We start from the raw sequence: 22,843 nt of genomic DNA on the forward strand, positions 1-22,843 counted from the left end.
CTACCAAAAGTCTCTTCAAAATGGTCTAGGCCTTTTCTGTCAAGCTTCTCAAAATTTTTCCAGAATCTTCCCCTTATCCATTTAAAGAACTGTTCCAACATGTTTATTATTTGCAATCTCAGCAGCACCCCACTCTCGGTACCAAAATCTGTTCTGGTTTGTTAATGCTGACAGAATGCAAAACACCAGAAATGGATTGGCTTTTATAAAAGAGGATTTATTTGGTTACACAGTTACTGTCTTAAGGTCATAAAATATCCAAAGTATTGTATCAGGAATCAGTTACTTTCCCTGGAGGATGGCCAATGGGGTCTGGAAAACCCCAGTTAGCTGGGAAGGCATGTGGCTTACATCTGCTGCAGTTTTCTGGTTTCAAAATGGATTTCTCCCAGGATGTTCCTCTCTAGCTTCAGCTTCTCTCCAAAATGTCATTCGCAGTTGCTCTTGGGATGTTTGTCCTTCCTTAGCTTCTCTGAAGCAAAAGTCTGCTTTCAAACCCATCTCCAAAATGTCTGTAGGCTGCTGCTCCTCTCTCAGCTTCTTTGCATTTTTCAGTGTCCCTCTTGGCTGTGGCAAGCTGACTCCTTCTGCCTGAGCTCATATAGTGCTCTAGTAAACTAATCAAGGCCCATGCTGAGTGGGCTGGCACACCTCTAGGGAAATCACCCAGAGTTATCCAATCAGTGTTATCACCTATATTTGGGTAGGCCACATCTCCATGGAAACACTCAAAGAATTACACTCTAATAAACACTAATATGCCTGTCCACACAAGATTACATCAAAAATAATAGCATTTTGGGGGACAATACATTCAAACTGGCACAGATGGCGAATTTTCATTGATTATTTCCATTATTATTGCTTCTGCCCCTTTTCCCTTCTCTTCTGGGACATCAATGATATGTACATTCCTGAATTTTGTTTTGTCCTTAAGTTCCTGGAGACATTGCTCATATTTTTCCATTCTTTTCTCCATCTGTTCTTTTGTGTGTATGCTTTCATGTATCTTTTTCTCCAGTTCCTGAGTGTTTTCTTCTGCCTCTTGATATCTGCTGCTGTATGTTTCCATTGTGTCTTTCATCTCTTGTGTTGTGCCTTTCATTTCCATAGATTCTGCCTGTTGTTTTTTCAAACTTTTCATTTCTAACTCATGTACGCCCAATGTTTTCATTGTACACTTCATCTATTTTGCCATATTTTCTCTAAGCTTTTTGAAATGATTTAGCATTAGTTGTTTAAATTCCTGTATGTCAGTTGAAGTGTAAGTTTGTTCCTTTGGACCATAACTTCATTTTCCTTAGTGTAGGTTGTAGTTTTCTGTTGTCTAGGCATCTGACCTTGGCCACCCCAATCAGGTTTCCCTGGTGGTGTGTCTTAGAGGATTGACACACCCTGTGCTTTTCTGCCCAGCAGGAGGCACCTGTCAACCTCTCACTCCAGGCTGGTGTAAGGAGGTGTAGACCATGGCTGTTTTCCCCCAGTCTCTGGGGTCTGGTTCTTAATGGAAGGGAGGTGGTACAGCTGGGCCCCACCTCTTTCCTCTTGGAAAGATATGCCCCCTACAGGGAGGTCATTTGCATATAAATAGATTATTTCTCTGACTCTGCTGTCTCCACAGTTGTCTGGGTCAGAGTTCTGCAATTCTAAAATGGCTGAGGCTTTCTGTACTGCAGAGTACTGTGAGCTGAAAATCATTGAGCCTTTCTCCACTGAGCTGCCCAGGTTGGGAGAGAGTGAAGGGGACAGAATGCCCCCTTTCGAGGTCAGTCTACAGCCCCCAGATTTGCCCCTTAGCCAGAGATAGCACTGGATACTTGGTGCTCCCTGTCCTGAGACAGATATGTCCCCTGACTCTCCAAGGTCAGTCATCACTAAAAGCTGCTATCTGCTTGTTGGAGATTCATAGTTTGTATTGAGTGGATAACATTAAAACCCCAGTTGGAGCTGGGCTGAAGTATATTCACTTTTTCAGAGACTGCTGCTCTTTAGCACTGTGAGGCTTTGCATTCAGGCTGCTGTGAGGGAGGGGCCTCTTGGCACAGGTCCTCAGTTTTCACATACAGATTTTATGCTGTGATCTTGGGCATTTCTCCCATTCCAGATCGTTGCACAATGTGTGGACAGTGTCGGTCATCTCCCAGCAGTTATTCCAGATCCTTTATAGTTGTTCCTGGTTTTTTATTAGTTGCTCTGGGTAGACTAACTAACTTCCACTCCTCTCTCTGCCTCCATCTTCCTTCTTCCTCTGTATCATGCATTTTTATTGCCTCTTCAAAGGGGCTTCCCAGGAGTGGTGGTCTGAGAGGCAAGAACAGTGGCCTGGGCCCTGCACCCAACACATCTCCCTGTCAGCTGGCTCAGCACTAAGCACAAAGATTCTTTAATCTCATGTGCATGTCTTTCATTAAACTTCCATAATTTTATGCCATTGTTTTTTAGAATATTCCTCCTACCATGTTCTTCTTCTGTTACTTCCCTAATGCATTTATTGTTTTTCTTGATTTTGTCCCACAAATCTCTAAGGCTTTTCCTGTTCTATCTTACTTGTCCTTTTATTTTTCTTCATATCCTTTAGTTTTTTCTCTTTTTTCCTTTATCCCTTTGAACATATGGAAGATCGTTATTTTGAAGTCTCTCTCCAGTAAGTGCAAAGTCTGGTCTTTTTGGATGGTTTGGGGATTTTTATATTTTGCCTTCAGGTGACCCATCATTTCCTGTTTCTTTGTCTTGGAATTTTCTGTTACACACTGTACATTTTAATAACTGAAAGTGTTAACCCTGGGATTTAGTTTCTTAGCTGTCTGTTCCTTAAGTTTCTACCTAGCTAGTGATATAAGATTATCACTAGCTTGATTGCTAGGAGCTAATCACAAAAAAAAAACGAGGCAAAAATCACCTTTCACTCTCAGCAAATTGGCTCTGCTTTGGCTGATAGTCTTCTTCTGAACAATAAGATCAGCCCAAGGTTGATATCCACATCCATTGGAGTGAGATCTAGAATTCAGTGTGGAGGGTGTTACATTGTTGTAATTACATCACATGTGAAAGAACCAAGGTGATTTAGGGTGAGTGACCGCAGAAGATCAGGTGCAGGTTGGAACTGGGAGGGAGTCTAGTGGACAGTGATGAATGTTGGAGAACTAATGCTAGTCCATCAACCAAGCATAATTATATCTGAGGAGTTCCAGACTGCTTTCTCTGATGGTGGAGACCTAATTCGATTAGGGCTTTGGTCAGGAATTCCTACATTTTGGAAAGAGAATTATTAAAAGCTCATGAACACCATGGGATCATTAATACATAACACTCAGTAATTTTCATATTCTTAATTGTAAAATGAAGGTATTTATATCCTCATTATTTGCTTGAGAAGGCAGGACCTCTTACATCTTGACACTGGGAGAGAAGAAATCTCCCCCTATTTCTCTTGGAGCACACTTCATGTTCATATTGATTGGACTGAGTTTACTCCAAGGTGAAGGATTTGGGATTCATGACAGGTGATTCTGGGATTTGTGGTCAGGACTTGAGTCTGAAGTCTTCTATCTCTTTTCTCAGCTTTGCTCACCTACTGCCTGTCTGGTTGTGAGTGAAAATCCAAAGGAAGATAGCTGTCAGCTGAGCTATTAACAATGCAACCACAGGTGAGTAGGGAGTTCTTTACCTGAAGTCACACCACTGTTGTCTGTAAATGGGGAGATCTCGCCTATTAGCATAAACATTTTGAGTCCATTCATGTGCTATTCAAGGATCTGAGCTTCAATCTGTTTATCCAGACTCCAGAATAGTGATGGTAAGTTTGGGCTCATCAATAAGTAACCTTTAAAACATTGCAATAGTTTGTTCTATTTTCCATTAAGGTTGCTTATTCTTTTAAGGGATGAATGATGTTTTCTTTTTCTCACCCAAAGTATGGCCTCATTGGAGAAGTAATGCCTTCATGGATCATGTCAGTGCCTAAAGTTGGCTTCAGCATGCAGTGAAGATAGGTGATAGAGATGAGTAATAACAGAAGTTAACAGTCAGTGGGTGGCTGATGTTTCAGCAGGTGATTTCAATTAATCCAGCTTTACATGTGCTGGACTATAAGACTGGACATTCTTGACCAGAGCACTGGAGAAGGTTTAGAAATAAAAGTAAATGAGAAATCATTTATTTTCCCCAATTTTATTTTCTTAAAGTGTTGATTGAATGTATTTGCACATTTTTTGAAACATAAAAAACTAAAATTTTCCCTACAAATATTGTTCCCAATTAATTTTTATAAATCAACTTTATTCAAATTTTACAAATGCATGCAATGTGTAAGAAGTATTGTTCCCTTAGGAGTACTTGAGAATGGGGTTCTTCTATGACAGGAATCATCAGACTAGGGCCATTTTTCAGGACAGCTGTCTCAGTGGTCCCTGAGCTGTGATTGTGCACCAACTGTGGTTAACATTGTCATGAAGAATTGAGTTATGTAGAGTTGAAGGAGGCAGCACTTACTGAACCTGAGTTCTCTATGAAACCTTTTCAGTTCTGCAGAATTCTAGATATTGCTTCAAAGTTCCTTGCTACATAAATAATTAGACCAGTTAGACCAGTGAATTGAATTTAAGTAGAAAGTGCTTCATACATTAACACATTGGATCTGTTCAAATGCATAACATAATATTAAGCAGTGTCATAAATGAGAAAAAAGTAAGGTCATCCAATTCATGAATAATGTAACTAGTCAATTTTTAAAAGTGATATATCATGGCTATTTCTTGGTTTATGATGACTATAGTTTTACTTGAAATTGGTGGAAAATATTTTAGTTAATGGATGTTCTAGAGCAAGTATTATAATCAGCATCAGAAAGTCATGATTTCAAAGTCTTTTGGGAAATTTCCAGGTTTATGTCACACCACATGTCATGTAATAATCCGTACAACGCAATTGTATGTATTTAAAATTTTTGTGTTTGTGAGTGTATCTGAGAGGCAGATGGCGTTTGAGCATTGAGATTGATCTTACTGGAACTTCAGACACATTTTCAGCTTTATATGTACAGTCTCTGCTTCCTCAGTGCAGTCATTTTGAGCATCACACTCATGACTTCATTAAGGATGGGCTTGTGTGAACACAAATTTCTGTGATAGGAGTTAATGTCCTTCAAAGATGTAGCTGTAGACTTCACCCAGGAAGAGTGGGCATTGCTAGACACATTCCAGAGACAACTGTTCAGAGAAGTGATGCTGGAGAATATCAGTCATCTGATCTCAGTGGGTGAGTCGCTGAAAATTTACCTATCATTGTTATGTATCTGTCATCCATCTAATGTATCTACTATCTGTATAGCTCTCATCTGTCATATACTTTCTTTATTTCAAATACCTATTTCAGTTTCCCCATATTGTTGTATTGCTTTTTTTTTTTTTAACATTTTATTTTGGAATAAATTCAGAGTTATGGGAACAGTTGCAAAAACCATACAAACCCCATAAGCATTCCCTGACCCCCCCGACACCCCGATCCACAAACTTTAACATGTTGTCCCACCATTTCTTTCCCTCCCTCCCTCCCTATCTATCATTCATCATCTGTTGCTGTCTTCTGCACATATGAGAGCTAGCTGCACACATCCTTAAACAAACACTATAATTCTCGTATACAATTCCCATGAACAAGAACATTCTTTTATGCAATCCCATTAAGCACAGCTAAGAAGTACAAGAGATTCAACAATGATACAAAGCTTACATTCTATATTTCCTTTTCCTTATGTATCAACTATGTCCCTTTGAGCCTCCTGTCCTCCATCGTCCGATCCTATCCAGGGTCATTCTTGGCATTCAATTGTCTATTTAGACTTTTTTTTCTCAACTGTGGAAACATATATGCAGCCTAAATCTTCCCATTCTACCCCATCTCTAGCATTCCATTAGTGGGATTAATCACATTTAGAATGTTGTAATGCCATCACCTTCCCACCCTCCATTGCTAGAAATTTCCCTTCACCTCAAACAGCAACCCTACACTTAGTTCTTAACTCCCCATTGCCCCTTCCCCCATTTCTCTTTGATACCAGCTTAACTTCTATAGGACACATAAACTATGTTCCTATACTCCTCCATTCCCCCACCTTTATGTAGTTCTTGTCAAAAATTGCATATTTTACATTCAGTTGAAAACCACTAATTTGTCCTTAGAGTTTGTGTATTTTATATCATGTAGAAAGTAAATAGTGGAGTTACAATTCAAAAAATTATTGACTTCTACTTGTATTCCATTGTGGTTGGAGTATGAGCTTTGAATATATTCAATTTTCTTTTTTCTTCTTAAATTTATTGAGGCTTATTTTATGTCCCAGCCTGTGGTCCCTTCTGGAGAAAGATCCATGATCCCTAGATAAAAATGAGTGTCCTGGTGATTTGGGATGTAAGGTTCTATATATGTCTGTTAAAATTCTCTATATCTCTTTCTACTTTCTTTGTTTCTCTGTCAGTAGTACTCCCTTTATTATCTGAAGTAGGGCAGGTCTTTTATTGGCAAACTCTCTCAGCATTTGCTTGTGAAAAATTTAAAATCTCCCTCAAATTTGAAGGAGAGTTTTGCTGAATAAAGTGTTCTTGGTTGGAAATTTTTCTCTCTCAGATTTCTAAATATGTCATGCCATTGCCTTCTCACCTCCATGGTGGCCACTGAGTAGTCACAACTTAGTCTTATGTTGTTTCCTTTGTATGTGGTGAATTGCTTTTCTCTTGCTGCTTTCATAACTTGCTCCTTCTCTTCAGTATTTGAGAGTCTGATCAGAATATGTCTCAGAGTGGGTTTATTTGGATTTATTCTATTTGGAGTTCGCTGGGCATTTATGCTTTGTGTATTTATATTGTGTAGAAGGTTTGGGAAGTTTTCCCCAACAATTTCTTTGAATACGCTTTCTAGACCTTTACCCTTCTCTTCCTCTTCTGGGACACCAATGAATCTTAAGTTTGAACATTTTATCTATCGTATCCCTGAGATCCATTTTGATTTTTTCAATTTTTCCTCTATTCTTCTTTTGTTTTTTCATTTTCTGTTCTGTGGACTTGTAGGACTTTGAGTCTGTGTTCAACTTCCTCTAATCTTGTATTGTGAATATCCAGAATCTTTTTAATTTGGCCAAGTTTCTTTTATTTCCATAAGATCTTCTATTTTTTTATTTACTCTTGCAGTGTCTTCTTTATGCTCTTCTAGGGTCTTCTTTATGTCACTTGTAGCCTTGGCCATGGTCTTCTTCATGCCCTTTAAATCCTTTGTCATGTTTTCATTCCTCAATTGTAGTTCTTTGATTAATTGAACCAAGTACTGTGTGTCTTCTGATATTTTGATATGGCTATTTGGACTTGGGTTCTCCATATCATCTGGTTTTATCATATGCATTGAGATTTTCTGTTGTTTTTGGCCTCTTGGCATTTGCTTTGGTTGATAGTGTTCTTTCAAGTTGTAAAAAAAAAAAATGCCAATCTGATTTTTCAGAAACACAGTTTGGTGGTGTACACTTTAACTAACCAGCAGGTGGCATCTGTGAGTCATCTATACCCCTCAAGTCAGTTCTCCCCAACCTTGTCCCTGTGGTGTGTGGGGAAATGATTCTTGTGGGGTTCAGTTGGAGAACTCGGTTTGGGTGTGTTGCTAGAGCCTTCTGCCCTGAATTTGGGGCATGTGTCTGGGTGGCCAGAGAGGAAGGACAGCTTTAATATTCAAATCCCCCAGATTTCCAGAGATTCAAGGCCACCACAAGAGTCTAAGCCTTCATTTTGGATCCATTCCAGGCCCTCTCTCTCACTGATCCACAAACCACTGGACTTGGCGCAGCATCCGTAGGTTTTCTGAGCGGGCCGTCTTTCTCAGCTGTGATCTTTCAGGACCTCTGCTGAGGAAAGGCTGTGCTACGTCACAACTGTGCGCTGTCCCTCAAGGGAAGCCCCGGGCCACCGGGCCGTGCCGGGGCACTCTCAGCCCAATGCAAAAATGGTTGAACGGGGCATCTCAGCACCCCCCCCTTCACACAGTCTCTCCTTCCCAGCTCCGGGGCAACTGGCGCAGCTCTGGGCTGTGGGCATGGCTCCAGGCAGAAGTTTATCCAGCCCTCCAGGGACCCAGCTACAAGCCATGGGGCTTCTCCCTCCCTCTGGCTCTCTCCTGCACTCCCCTGGTCCCGAGGGTATCTGCCATGAGCTATCCTCCACAGCCAACACCAAGAGGCCAGCTCAGCTTGCTCCTGTCATGTTTCAGTGCATGGTTTCCACCTTCACAACTGCAGCCATTCCTGGGTTTTTCCCCTTTTTTTTTTTCTTTTTAAAAGAACCAGTCTGTCTCCAACCGCCAACCCCTGGCTTCCCCACATTGCAGTGCGGCTGCGGGTCTTCCAGCTGGCCTACTCACTCATTTCAGAACACAGACTCCTGGTTTCACCAAGTATACAGCCTCTGTGATACTAGGAGACCTCATCCAACTGGCGCATCACTGAAACCAGTACTCTGGGTCACCTTCTGGTTTTTATCTAGTATTTTTCATGGAGGTTTTTTTTTCCTGTCTCACCTAGCCACCATCTTAGGTTCTCTCCTGTATTACCTTTTTATATTCTTTGTGTGTGTTTATACTTTATATTGTAAATACATTTAATTTATTTTACATTTCTTTATGCTTTAAATCAACTAAATGAAATGTTTTCTGACTCTTTACTTACATCTAATTCACCCTGTAGGATTTAAACTTCTTGACCACAACTTAATATCTTTCTTGAATTTCAGTCTCCAACATCAAAGCAATGCTGGAAAGTCAATGAATAGTTTTTGAATGGAAAAATAAGGGACTATACATTTTGAAATTATTCTGCTCTAAGTATCTGCCCAGGTTTTACACAATAGTAAAAATACCACATGTATCATGTTCCACGTATAATTTAGATTGTTTCTGTGGAGTTTATGCTTATTGGATTGTTTTTGAAAATAATGATTTACAGTGGAAACAATTTCTCCCAATTTGGAATTTGGAAGATTCTGCAGTCTGTCTTTGAACTTGTACATGGGCAGCAACAACCAGAGGTCCCCACTATAATGAGAACAAGGACGAGAGTTACCCTTTGCTGGTGAAATATTGTCAATGTTCTGTATTCAAGTATACTTTTATGTATTTTGCCTGACAGATCTCCAATGCTTACCTTTTTCTTTGGTAGCCTGTCATTAATTAATAATACACTATTAACACTTAACTCAAATTCCAGTTATCTTTTTTCCTACAAACAGGATGTAAGGTCTGCATATCAGATGTGTTTTCCCTTTTGGCACAGAAACAGGTAATGTGGAGGGAAGGAATGGAATTTCTCCAAAACCAGAGCCCAGGTTAGTTCTAGCACCCTGTGCATCAGTAGTGGAGGGGCCTTGTCAATAAGTCCTTGGAAGTATCAACTTCAGGTTTCCTTAATTGAGTTATGATTTCTGAAATGTAGGTGAGGATATTGAGGAAGTTTTCTTCATATATGGTCATTATTCTACAAACTTAGCAAGCTGTACTCAAATGTCTTTGACTTTGCAAAGAGAATATTCTTATACTATTGGAACTGAACTTTCACTTAATGAATCTTGTTCTTGTCTTTTGGCAGATTTTCCCTCTTTTTACCTCCGTGTTATACCAAATTCTTTTTATTTTTCTCATGTTTCCATCCTGAAAAGCTTCTCTGATTTTCAATTTCCTATAATATTTTCTTCTGCCTAGAGTATTCCTTAATTTGGTATTATTTGTCAGCTAAGTGTCAATCTTTGAACCATAGTGATGGATAGTTTGGACTTTAAATGCTTTTATTCCCATAATGCTACTCTAACAATGTATGTTTTTTTCTCCAAATAATTACAGGCATGAAAATTGCCTGTAAAAAGCAAGAGATGATATTAATGCAACTTATCTACAGGAATGACAATTCTGAGGATGCTTCATTGGTAAGCTTCACTAGTGTAAAATCTAGTTTTCCAAATAAATATGTGGAGATTGAATAAATGAGGAATTTGGTAAAATCACCTAGCTGTAGTTAATGTTGGAGTTAAAAGCTAATCCTGAAATCTGGGGGGGATGTGGGGGCAAGATGGTGGTATAGAGAGGAGTGGAATTTAGTTAATCCCCTGGAACAACTACAATAACCCAGAACAACTAGTAAATAATCTGGAGCAACTGCTGTGGGACAACTGTGTCCATACAACGTATACCAACCTGGATTGGGTGAAATGTCTGAAATCACAGCATAAAATCTTGAAGTAAAAACTGCCAAAGCAGGGTGGACACCCCTCCCCCCATGGCAGGCTGAGCTACAAGACATCACTGTAAGAGAAAGCAGGAGACCTAGAGCAAGTCAACATATATCAGCTGAGCTCCAAGTGGAGTTTTAGTAAATGTGGACTGCTGAATACAAGCTACAAACATAGACAAACTCCTGTCAAGCAGAGGCTTTTAGAGATGACTGACCTTGAAGTCCCAGGAAAGGAAGCCCAGAAGACTAGGTGCTCTCTCTGAGTAATGGGCAAAACTGGGGGGCCATGGATGGCTTATGAAAGGAGGTATGCTGGTTTGAATGTATTATGTCCCCCAGAAAAAGCCATATTCTTTGATGTAATCTTATAGGGCACACATATTGGTGGGGATTAAGTTGGAATGTTTGGATTAGGTTGTTCACATGTAAATGCACCCCTCCCAACTGTGGTTGATGACTCTGATTGGATAGTTTCCATGGAGATTTTACCATACCCATTCAGGGTGGGTCTAAATTAAATCACTGGAGCCACATAAATAAGCTGACAAACAGAAGGGACTCAGTGCAGCTGAGTGACATTTTGAAGAGGAGCTACAGCCAAGAGGGACACTTTGAAGAATGCACAGGAGCTGAGAGAGTAGCTGCAGATGAGAGACAGTTTCAAGATGGCCAATGAAAGCAGACTCTTCAGAGAAGCTGAGAGGAAAAACACCCCAAGAGCAGCTAAGAGTGACCTTTTTTGAGGAACTGCAGCCTAGATAAGAACATTCTGGGAGAAAGCCATTTTGAAACCGGAACTTTGGAGCACATGCCAGCCACGTGCCTTCCCAGCTAGCAGAGGTTTTCTGGACACCACTGGCCATCTTACAGTGAAGGTATCCGATTGCTGATGTATTACCTTGGACACTTTATGTCCTTAAGACTGTAACTGTGCAACCAAATAAACCCCCTTTCACAAAAGCCAATCCATGGCTGGTGTTTTGCATTCCAGCAGCATTAGCAAACTAGAAGAGGGGTCTTTCCCTTTTTCTCTCAACCTGAGTGACTCAGTGGAGAGAGCCTCAGCCATTTTTAGTTCCCAGTGCTATGACCCAGACTGGGGTGGACGTAACAGAGTCAGAAAGACAAAGAAGCAATTCAGGTGCAGAAGATACCTCCCTAGGGGGCATATCTTCCCTAAGAGAAAGTAGTTGGGGCCCACCTGTAACGCCAGCCTTCCCTTCAGATCTCAGACCTCAGACCTCAGGACCTGGGGGCAAACAGAACAAAGATAAAGGTGCCACACTTCCTTATACCAGTTGGGAGTGACAAGCTAACAGGTGCCACCTGCTGTGCAGGTTATAAAAAGCACAGTGGCTAGAAACCTGACAGGAAAGTCAGTTATCCTTCTAAGATATACCCTCTGGGAAACTTGAAACTGAATATAATACCATTCGGAGGCAAAGATATGGCCAATTCAATGGACGAAACTTACATCTCAATTAAGATTCAGTTTTAGTACAGTTGAGATATTCTTTCACTTTAATGAAATAATCAAAGATTTTCAAAGAAATATGCTAAATTAATTAAAAATCCAAATCATTGAGTTCAGGGAAGATATGACAAAAGAGCTGAAGGAAATTAATAAAACACGGTAAATATAAGGTAGAAATCAAAAGTTTTTAAAAATAACTGGGAGAATCTATGGAAATGAAAGGCACAACACAAGAGATGAAAAACACAGTGGAGACATACAATAGCACATCTCAAGAGGCAGAAGAAAACACTCATTAAATCAAAAACAAGACACCTGAACTCTTACAAAAGAACAGATGGGGAAAGAATGGAAAAATATGAGCAACATCTCAGGGAATTGAAAGATGTCATGAAGCGCATGAATGTACATCAGGGGTGTCCCAGAAGAGAAGGGAGAAGGTGCAGAAGCAATGACAGAAGAAATATTTGATGAAAATTTCCCATCTCTTATGAAAGACATAAAATTACAGATCCAAGGACAGTGTACCCTGAACAGATCTGAATGGACCCACACCAAGACAACCAGATTATCAAACATCAAACAGAATCCTGAAAGCAGCAAGAGAAAAGTGATCCATCACATACAAAGGAAGCTTGACAAGACCTTGTATGGATTTGTCCATAGAAGCCATGGAGGCCAGAAGGAAGTTGTGTGATATATTTTAGATACTGAAAGAGAAAAATGCCAAACAAGAACCCTACATCTGGGAAAACCATCTTTCAAATATGAGGGAGAGTTTATAAACAAGATACCTGCTCTACAGGAAATACTAAAGGAAGCACTACAGACAGATAGGAAAAGACAGGAGTGAGAGGTTTGGAACACAGTTTTGGGTGATGGCACTGCAACATAAATACACTGAACAAAGGCTACTGTGAGTGTGGTTGAAAGAGGAAGGTTAGGATCATGTGGAACATCAGAAGGAAAAAGGAAAGATAAAGACTGGGACTGCTTAACGCATTGAAACCTAGAGTGCTCAATAATTGTGATAAAATTTACAAGTATGTTTTTACATGAGGGAAAACAAATGTCAACCTTGCAAGCTGTTAAAAATTTGTGGTATTGGGGAAAAAGTACAATCAATACATACTGGAAACTATAGTTAACAGAAATACTATATTCTTCCCTTAATGTAACAAAGGCAACACACCAAAGCTAAATGCCAATAAGAGAGGGACTTAAAAGAAGATTTTGGGACTCTTGGCTTTGGTGATGTTTTGTGACTCTTATTCTGCTTTAGTTTAATTCTGTCTTCCATTCATTGCCTTTTAGCTGTCAGTTTCTTTTTTTGGTCTCTACCTTCTTTGACTTCCTCCTTCTTTGTCAAAGAAATGGAGCTGTCCTTATATAGACAGTGGCGATGGTGAAGGCTTAAATACGTGATTATACAGGGACCCATCAATTGTTTACTTAGGACAGAATGTATGGTGGGTGAAAGGAACCATCTTAAAAGGGTTGATGAAGAAACCTTGAGGGCACTATCTTGAGTGAAATAAATCTCACACATAAGGACAAATATTGCATGGTCTCACTGATATGAACTAATTATTGTATGTAAACTCATAGACTGAAATATAAGTTACCAAGATGAAGAGCAAGGCTAAAGAATGGAAAGCAGTTGCTTATTATCAGCAAAAAGTTTCACTCTGTTAAACTTAAGTGTTTGGAAGTGGAAAGAGGTAATTGTAGCACTTTATTCAGATAATAAATAACAGTGCTGAATGGTGTGTGAATGTGGTAGAAAGCAGAAGCTTAGAGTCATGTATATCACCAGAAGGAAAGTTGGAAGTTAAAATATGGGAATGTATAAAACAATGAATCTTGTGGTGGACTTTGACCATAATTAACTGTACAAATTTAGAAATTTAATCTTTAACGAACAAGAACAAATGTCTGACAGTATAACTACAAGTTAACACTAGAGGGGTGTAATGGGGAAAATGTACCTATTGCAAACTATGTGCTACATTAGTAGTATTTTAATCTTCTTTCAACAGTGACAAATGTACTATACTGATACTGTGAGTCAATAATGGAGGTGGGGTGGTTAGGTGTATGGACAGATTCAAGTTTTCTTTTTTGTGTTTCTTTTCTGCAATAATGAAAATGTTCTAAAAATTGAAAAAAAAAACATTTTGGTGTTGGATACACAGCTATATGATGGTACCATGGGCAATTGTGCTCTTTGCATTTTTGGATGATAGTAATCTCATTATGATGCAATCTCAGTAAAATTTTAAAAAGGGTTATCTGTGTCATTGTTCTTAAAACACAACACAACAACAACAACAAAAAAACAAGTCCAGCAAAAATCTGTGATGCTTTGAGTTTAGGGAAATATTAAATTGAGCACAAACTCCGAATTGTTATAAAAGGTGATTGCATAAACATGGTTGACATATATAAGCTTTGAAACATCATGATATTCAAAATTGGATAGCTCTGCAATTGGGGTGGTATATTAGAGAACTTGTCCATGCAGAAGATGGGTAATGTGTATATGAAACTGAAATGGGAAAGATTTTAATTGTAGATTTTTGCTGAAGGATTACTCAATTTATATGTAGAGAAATGAACCCATGTATATATATCAACAAACGCTTGACCCTCTCTTATCTGATTCCCCACAGCAGATATCTTACACTCAGAAGAATTCCTTTAAATGTAATTATTTGCAAGAGGATTCCACCCTCAGGTCCACAGTGACTCAACATTCATTAATTCCCATGAGAAAGAGATCATATTTAAGGAAACCATTTGGAAAAGTCCTCAGTGAACAGTCATCTTTTAACAAACATGAGCAGTTTCACACTAGAAGTAAATCCTATGAATGCCATCGAAATGCTAAAGCCTTTATTAAAAATGCTGGCCACAAAGAATATGATAGAGCTCAAACTGGAGATAAACCATACAGATGCTTTCTTTGTGGAAAAGCTTTCATTGGATTTATGGACTTTAGAAAACACAAGAGAATGAACACTGGATGGAAACATGAATGTAACCTATTTGGAAAAGCCTTCAGTCAGTCTTCTGATCTTCAACACATTGAGAGAACTCACTCTGGAGGCAAACCCTGTGAATGCATTACATGTGGGAAAGCCTTCACTTATTACTCTGCACTTAGAATACATGAGAGAACACACACTGGAGAAAAACCCTATGAATGCCATCTATGTGGGAAAACCTTCAGCCGATGTCATCATCTTAGACGACATGAGAAAACACACACTGAAGAAAAACCATATAAATGCCATATATGTGGGAAAGCCTTCAATGGTTGTTCTGTCCTCAAACAACATGAGAAAACTCACACTGGAGAGATACCATATAAATGCCATGTATGTGAGAAAGCCTTCAGAGCTCTTTCTCGCCTCAAACGACACGAGAGAACTCACACTGGAGAAAAACCCTATGAATGCCTTACCTGTGGGAAAGCCTTCATTGATGTGTATGTCCTCAGACGACATGAGAGAACTCACAGTGTAGAGAAACTGTATGAATGTCATACATGTGGGAAAGCCTTCAATAGTTGTTATAACCTCAAACGACATGTGACAACTCACACTGGAGAGAAACCCTTTGAATGTCACACATGTGAGAAATCCTTCATTGATATCTATGCCCTGAGACAGCACGAGAGAACTCACACTGGAGAGAGACCCTATGAATGTAATCTGTGTGGGAAAGCCTTCACTCGACCTTCTAGTCTTCAACAACATGAGAGAACTCACACTGGAGAGAAACCCTATGAATGTCATCTGTGTGGGAAAGCCTTCACTCAACTTTCTAGTCTTCAAAAACATGAGAGAACTCACACTGGAGAGAAACCCTATGAATGTCATCTGTGTGGGAAGGCCTTCACTCGACCTTCTAGTCTTCAACAACATGAGAGAACTCACACTGGAGAGAAACCCTATGAATGTCATCTGTGTGGGAAAGCCTTCACTCAACTTTCTAGTCTTCAACAACATGAGAGAACTCACACTGGAGAGAAACCCTATGAATGTCATATATGTGGGAAAGCCTTCAATGATTGTTCTACCCTCAAACGACACAAGAGAACTCACACTAGAGAGAAACCCTATGAATGCAATACGTGTCAGAAAGGCTTCACTGATTTTCTGCCTTCAGACAACATGAGAACACACTAGTGAATCCCAGTGAATGCCAATGCATGTGATAAAGCCTTAATTCAATATTCTTATCTTAAACAACACGGGAGAACCACACTGAAGGGCAACCCTATGAATGCCATATTTACAGAAATTAATATAGGTTATTGATCTGAAATTAAGAGGAAGTAGCTAAGAACATACACATCTGGTAAGGTTGTCAAGTTAATAGATTTTCTAGCTTTGCGTAGCAATTTCAGTTAAATTCCTCTCCCTCTAACAGCTGTTACACATGCATGCATGGCTGAAATGTGTATGAAAATAAATCCAAGTAAATTCTTTAATTATCTATGCAATATTTATCTTCCCTTGCTTCATGAAAAGGGCAGTTTGACATGCTAAAATTGAGCTTCAATAAGAAAACTGTTAAACACCCTGTATTACATAGATCATTTCTTTAAAAATAAAACATAAAACCTTTGGTATATTTTGGAGAAGGAAAACTTATGCATGGTGCATCACCATATGGTAATTTGCATGTTCACTGATTTCAAGATATAGCCTTTTATATCCAATGTAGATTAGTTCAAGTAGTAATTTTTGAAAAGTTTCAAAGAGAATAACCGTAACCTGAATTACTGTGGCTAATCTTACATATCTGACTTACCTAAAAACCAAGAGTTATAAGATATCAGAGTTTTAGATCGCCATCATCTAAGCTTATGATTTACTTTAGGCTAACAATTATTAACTGTTACAGTAAAACCACAAAATAGATTTTTATAGAGCAAGAAAATGCTTTTCTGTCAAACACTTTATGGCCTTAAGGCTGTAACTTTGTAACCAAATAAACCCCCTTTTATAAAAGCCAATCCATTTCTGGTGTTTTGTATTCCAGCAATATTAGCAAACTAGAACAAATGGAAACAGCTTAAGCTTGGCTTCTGACAACCTCAGCCCCTGGCCAGGAAAGGGTCTGCTGAGACTTAACAGTGCACCTGTTTACACCAGTGAGGAGCTGTGGCTGACAAGCACCACCTGCTGGGCAGAATAGGAAAATCATAAAGTCTAGAGGCCTCACCAGAAAGTCTGAAAATCTGGGATTCATTCTCAGGGAAACGATATTGATTACACACTATTCCTGAGACATGGGCCCATCTGGTCTGGGAAAATCTGATTGGGGTAATCAAGGAAACCAGATACCTAGCCAGTAAAAAATGATGAGTCACACTAGGAAAGACAAAGATAGGCTCAGTCAGTCCAAAGAACAAACTTCAAATGAGATAGAGGAGTTGAAACAACTAATTAAAGATCTTCAAGCAAATTAAATCAAATCAGTGAGCTGAAGCAAAATGTGGGAAAAAAGATTAAGGATATAAAGATGATACTGGGTGACCACAAAGAAGAATTTGGAAGCTTGAGGAACAAATGGCAGAACTTATGGGAATGAAAGCCACAAGAGAAGACATTAAAAACATAATGGAGACATACAACAACAGATTTGAAGAGGCAGAAGTAAGGATTCATGAACTGGAGGACAGGACATCTGAAATCCTACACACCTAAGAACAGATAGGAAAAAGAATGGAAAAGTATGAGCAGTGACTCAGGGAACTGAGTGACAACATGAAGTGCATGAAAATACATCTCATGTGTCCTAGAAGGGGAAGAGAAAGGAAAAGGGGCAGAAATGATACTGGAGGAAATAATCACTGAAAACTTCCCATTTGTTAAGAAAGACATAAAATAACAGATGCAAGAAGTGCAGCATAACCCAAACACAGTAGGTCCACATAGACCTACTCCAAGACACATAATCTTATTATCAAGTGTCAAAGAGAAAGAATTCTGAAAGCAGAAAGAGAATAGCAATCCATCACCTACAGGGGAAGCTCAATAGAAGAATGTGTGGATTTCTCAGTAGAAACCATGGATTTGGTTTAAGATACTGAAAGAGAAAAGCTGCCAACCAAGAATTGTATATTAGGCAAAACTGACCTTCAAAAATGAGGAAGAGTTTAAAATATTTTCAGACACTGAGTTTGTGTACAAGATACCTGCTCTATGAGAAATACTAAAGGGATCACAAGCAGATAGGAATAGACAGGTTCAGAGAAGAGTGTGGAAATGAAGACTACCAGTAAGGTTAAAAAGAAAGAGAAAAAAAATAGAAGTAGAGTAAAATATGGCATAAAATATGAAAGACAAAATGGTACACAGTAGATACGTTGAGTAAAATTAGTCAGCAATAAAAGGACAAATACTGTATGGTCTCACTATTATGAACTAACATTAACAAGCAATCCTTGAAAGTTCAAGTTGAGAACACAGGTATCAGAAGACAGAAAGAGGGTAGAGATTGGGCATTTGATGCTGAAGGGGAACAGAATGTTCACAGGGTTGATTGTATAGATCCAGAAATCACAATACTGTGTGACGGTAGCACAATATTGTAAGTACTCTGAACAAAGATGAGTGTGAGTATGGGTGAAAGAGGAAGGCTAGGGGCATGTATGATAGCAGAAAGATAGAGGTGAGGCTAAGCCAACTTATAATTGTGTCTGAGAGTCACTCCCAGAGAACCTCTTTTGTTGCTCAGATAAGGACTGTCTCTGTAAGTCAACTTAGGTAAACTCACTGCCCATTCTCTTATATGGGACATGACTCCCAGGGATGTAAATCTCCCTGGCAACATGGGATGTGACTCCTGGGGTTGAGCCAGAACATGGCATCAGAGGATTGAGAAAGTCTTCTGGACAAAAAGGGGGAAGAGAAATGCAACACAATAAAGTTTCAGTGGCTGAGGCATTTCAAATAGAGTCAAGAGATCATTCTGGAGGCACATCAAGCATTATATAGATATCCCTTTTTAGTTTTTAGTGTATTAGAAGAGTTAGAAGGAAATATCTGAAATCATTCAAATGCAATCCAGTAGTCTTGATTCTTGAATATGATCATGTAACTGTATGGCTTACAAGCTGTGACCATGTAATTGAGGAAACCTTGTGGCTCATAATCCTTTTATCCAGTGTGTGGACAGATTAGAAGAAAAATGGGGACAAAAAGTTAATACAGTGGGAAGAGGTTTATGAGATGTTTGGGGTGTTCTTCTTTACTTTTATTTTTATTTTCATTAAGTAATGAAAATGTTTAAAAATTGATGAATGTACAACTGTATGATGATAACTGAACAGTTGCAAATTTGGATGATTGGTATGTGAATATATTTCAATAAAATTGCATTAAAAATTGAAGTCAACCTCAAACCCCACTGTTGCTTTATGTTCATGTAATATTCTAAATTCTTTCTTGTCACTTCAAGAATGTTCACAGCATGTTCACCAGGAGATTTTTATCTCAAGAAACCACTTTCTTTGCTCATCCATAAGATAACTCCTCATCCATTAAAGTTTTATCTAAGATTACAGCAATTCAGTCAGATCTTTAGGCTCCACTTATAATTCTGGTTCTCTTGCTTTTTCCACCACATCTGAAGTTACTTCCTCCTCTGAAATGTTGAACCCCTCAAAGTCATCCATGAGGGTTGGAATCAACGTCTTCTAAACTCCTGTTAATGTTGATATTTTGATATCTTCCCATGAATCATGAATGTTAAGGTTGATATTTTGATATCTTCCCATGAATCATGTTTTTAATGACGTCTAGAATGGTGACCCCTCTCCAGAAGGTTCTCAATTTACTCTGCCTATATCCATCAGAGGAATCACTATCTATTGCAGTGATTCCCTTACAAAGTGTGATTCTTCATTAATGAAATTCATTAAAATTCCACTTTTATACATGGATTGCAGTACTGATGCTGTGTTAACAGGTATGAATATAACATTCATCTCATTGTATATCTCCATCAGACGTTTTGTGTACAGGTGCATTGTCAGTGAACAGTAATATTTTGAAAGAAATCTTTTCTTCCCAGCAGTTCTCAACTGTGGTCATAAAATACCCAGTAAGCCATGTGTAAACAGATGTGCTGTCATCAGTCCTTTGTTGTTCCATTTATAGGGCAAGGCAGATTTAGAATAATTCTGAGAGGCCCTAGGATTTTCAGAATGGTAGTTGAGCATTGGATTCAACTTAAAGTCACCAGCTGTGTTAGCCTCTAGCAAGAGAATCAGCCTGTCTTTGTAGCTTTGAAACCAGGCATTTTATTCTCTCTAGCTTTGCAAGTTCTAGATGACATCTTCCAATAGAAAGCTGTTTAATTTACATGGAAAATTTGTTGTTTGCTGTAGCCAACTTCATCAATAATCTTAGAAAGGTCTTCTGGATAGGTTGCTGCAGCTTCTGCATCAGCACTCTTTTATGATATGGAGGCAGCTTCTTTCCTTAAACCTCCTGAACCAACATCTATTAACTTCAAACATTTCTTCAGCAACTTCCTCACATTTCTCAGTCTTCAAAGAATTGGAGAGCTTGGGAATTTTTCTGGATTAGGCTTTGGCTTAAGGGAATATTGTGGCTGGTTTGATTTTCTATCCAGACCACTCAAACTTTCTCCATATCAGAATTCTTATCCTTCATGTGTTCACTGGATTAGCACTTCTAGTTTTCTTCAAGAACTTTCCTTTGCATTGACAACTTAGCTAAATGTTTTGGTCAAGAGGCCTAGCTTTCTGCCTGTCTTGGCATTCAGCATGCCTTCCTCACTAAACTTGATCAGTTCTAGCTTTTCATTTAAAATGAGAGACATACAGCTCTTCCTTTCACTTGAACATCAAGGGGCCATTGCAGAGTTATTAATTGGCCTAATTTCAATACTGTTGTATCTCAGAGAATAGGGTGACCTGTGAAGTGGGAGACAAGAGAATGTCCAGTGAGTGGAGCAGTCAGAATACACATATTTATTGAGTTCATTTTTTATGGGCACATTTCCTGATGCCCCATAATAGTTACAATAATAACATCAAAGATCACTGATCACAGATCACCATAGCAGACAATAATAATGAAAAATTTGAAATATTGTGAGAATTACCAAAATGTGTCACAGAGACACCAAATGAGAACATGCTGTTGGAAAATTGGCATAAAGATTTGCTTAGTGAAAGATTGCCACAGACCTTCAGTTTGTGAAATAAATAAATAATAAATAACTACACACCTGCAAAATGCCATAAAGTAAAGCACACTAGAAAGAGTTATGCCTGTATTATGAAGCCATAAAAAGCCTTGAAATTCATAATCATGATACAATGGGGATGTACTTGGAAATGTTACGATTAGTAAAAGAGGTCTTACACAGATGGTTGCATGTTGTATGTGCAGATTTTGGTACCAGAGAAGTGGGATGCTTTTGCTGCTGAGTTTGCAAATATCAAACATGTTGGAACAGCTTTTTAAATGGATAAGGGGAAGATTCTGGAAGAATTGTGAGGAGCTTTATAGAAAAACCCTAAACTGCTTTGAAGAGACTGTTTGAGGAGATATGGACTCTAAAGATACTTCTGATGAGGGCTTGAGCAGAAATCAATGTGTTGTTGCAAACTGAAAGTAAAGCTATCCTTGTTTTAAAGTGGCAGAGAATTTGGCAAAATTGAGGCCTGGAGTCACATGGAAGGAAGAATTTGAAAGTAGCAATGTGGAATACTTAGCTGAGGTGATCTCCGGACTCCATGTGGAGGATATACCCTGGCTTCTCCTTGCAGCTTGTAGTAAAATGCGATGGAGAGAGATAAACTTAGAACTGAACTCTTGGGTTCAAAGAAACCAGAAGATGATGGCTTGGAAAATTACAGGCTTCCAGGGGGTGGAATCTCAGAAGCTACAGCCCAACATGAGGATGTAACCAAACATGGAACCCAGCCACAATTTCAGTACAAGCCAAGGTTGGAAAAGAAGTTAAGCAGAAAGGATTTGTGGAAAGTCCTATTATCTGATGGCTTTGAGCCTATGTGCTTCATGCAAAACCAACAGAAGTTTTGTGAGCTCTTTATAGACAGAGCTGCTGCTGGTCAAGACTGGAGAAGAAGGACAAGGAAAAAATTGAAGGAAAAATTTCTTCAAAGACAGAGCCATGGAGGTTGAGGTCTGGAGTCAGGAGGCCTTGGGCTGGGAGAGCGGAGTGGCCCACATGCATGGAAAGGTTGAGTTTGCCCCAGAGGTCAAGGGTGGGCTTTCCCCCTTGATGCTCAGGAAATGTTCTGCCACCCCAAGCCCCAAAGAGGGTGGAGTACATTTCCAGGGAATTGGGGAGAGCCTGGTGGCCACAACACTATTCTGAATGGGTTGAGTATGTGCCCTGGAGATGGAAGAGAATCCGGGTGCTGCCCCGATATTTGAGGACTGTAGGGCCAAAGAGGTCTCCTCAATGTGTGGCTATGTTAAGGTACTCACCCCAGCATTTGAAGAGGAAAGGGCTGCCAAAAAGGCCCTTAGGAAGGGTTAGACTCCCACTCTCTCAAGCCCCAAGGATGCTACATTGTTCTGTAAATGACTTGCAGACTTTGAAATCTAATGGAGTTTGTCCTACAGGTTTTAGGAACTGTTTTGGTCCTGTGAACCCTGTTTTCCTTTTAGTTTCTCCTTATGACAATGGGAATGTTTATCCTATGAATGTCCCTCCTTTGTATATTGGAAGCACATAAGTTGTTCTAAGTTCACAGATCCACAGCTAAAGGAAAATTATGCCTTAGGACTGACCATGCCTATAACTGATTTTGATGGAATCTCATATTAAACTATTGTTACTGAAATGATTTAAGTTTCTGTGATATTGTTATGGGATGAATGTATATTGTATATGGAAAGACAATGTCATTTTGGGGTCCAGGGGGTGGAATGTGCCAATTTGAATGTATTGTTTCCCCCAAAGGCCATTATCTTTGATGTAGAATGTGTATCCTGGTAATTTGGGATGTAATGCTCTTTAAATCTGCTAAGTCTAATTCATTTATCACATTGTTCAGGTTCTTGTCTTCCTTATTTGTCCTCTGTTTTTTT

The 22,843-nt window shown here is 39.1% G+C and overlaps 1 protein-coding gene across 5 annotated transcripts in view; it reads left to right on the plus strand.

Annotated features, from left to right (window-relative positions):
- Window positions 1-17,294, plus strand: part of LOC119524579 (zinc finger protein OZF-like) — a 52,671-nt gene extending 35,377 nt beyond the window's left edge. For 3 of the 5 annotated variants that reach the window (XM_037823275.1, XM_037823276.1, XM_037823277.1), the window contains exons 2-5: window positions 3,562-3,647; window positions 5,130-5,256; window positions 9,868-9,950; window positions 14,402-17,294. In XM_037823275.1, the coding sequence (XP_037679203.1) occupies window positions 3,636-3,647; window positions 5,130-5,256; window positions 9,868-9,950; window positions 14,402-15,922 (1,743 nt within the window). In that variant the 5' untranslated portion in view covers window positions 3,562-3,635 and the 3' untranslated portion in view covers window positions 15,923-17,294. Of the gene's footprint in view, window positions 1-3,561; window positions 3,648-5,129; window positions 5,257-9,867; window positions 9,951-13,363; window positions 13,451-14,401 lie in introns of those variants that run through there. The other 2 variants (XM_037823278.1, XM_037823279.1) reach the window with 2 other exon arrangements.
- Window positions 17,295-22,843: the final 5,549 nt, after the last annotated feature.

The sequence above is a fragment of the Choloepus didactylus genome, assembly GCF_015220235.1.
Source record: "Choloepus didactylus isolate mChoDid1 chromosome 11 unlocalized genomic scaffold, mChoDid1.pri SUPER_11_unloc2, whole genome shotgun sequence".
Taxonomy (NCBI): Eukaryota; Metazoa; Chordata; class Mammalia; order Pilosa; family Megalonychidae; genus Choloepus; species Choloepus didactylus.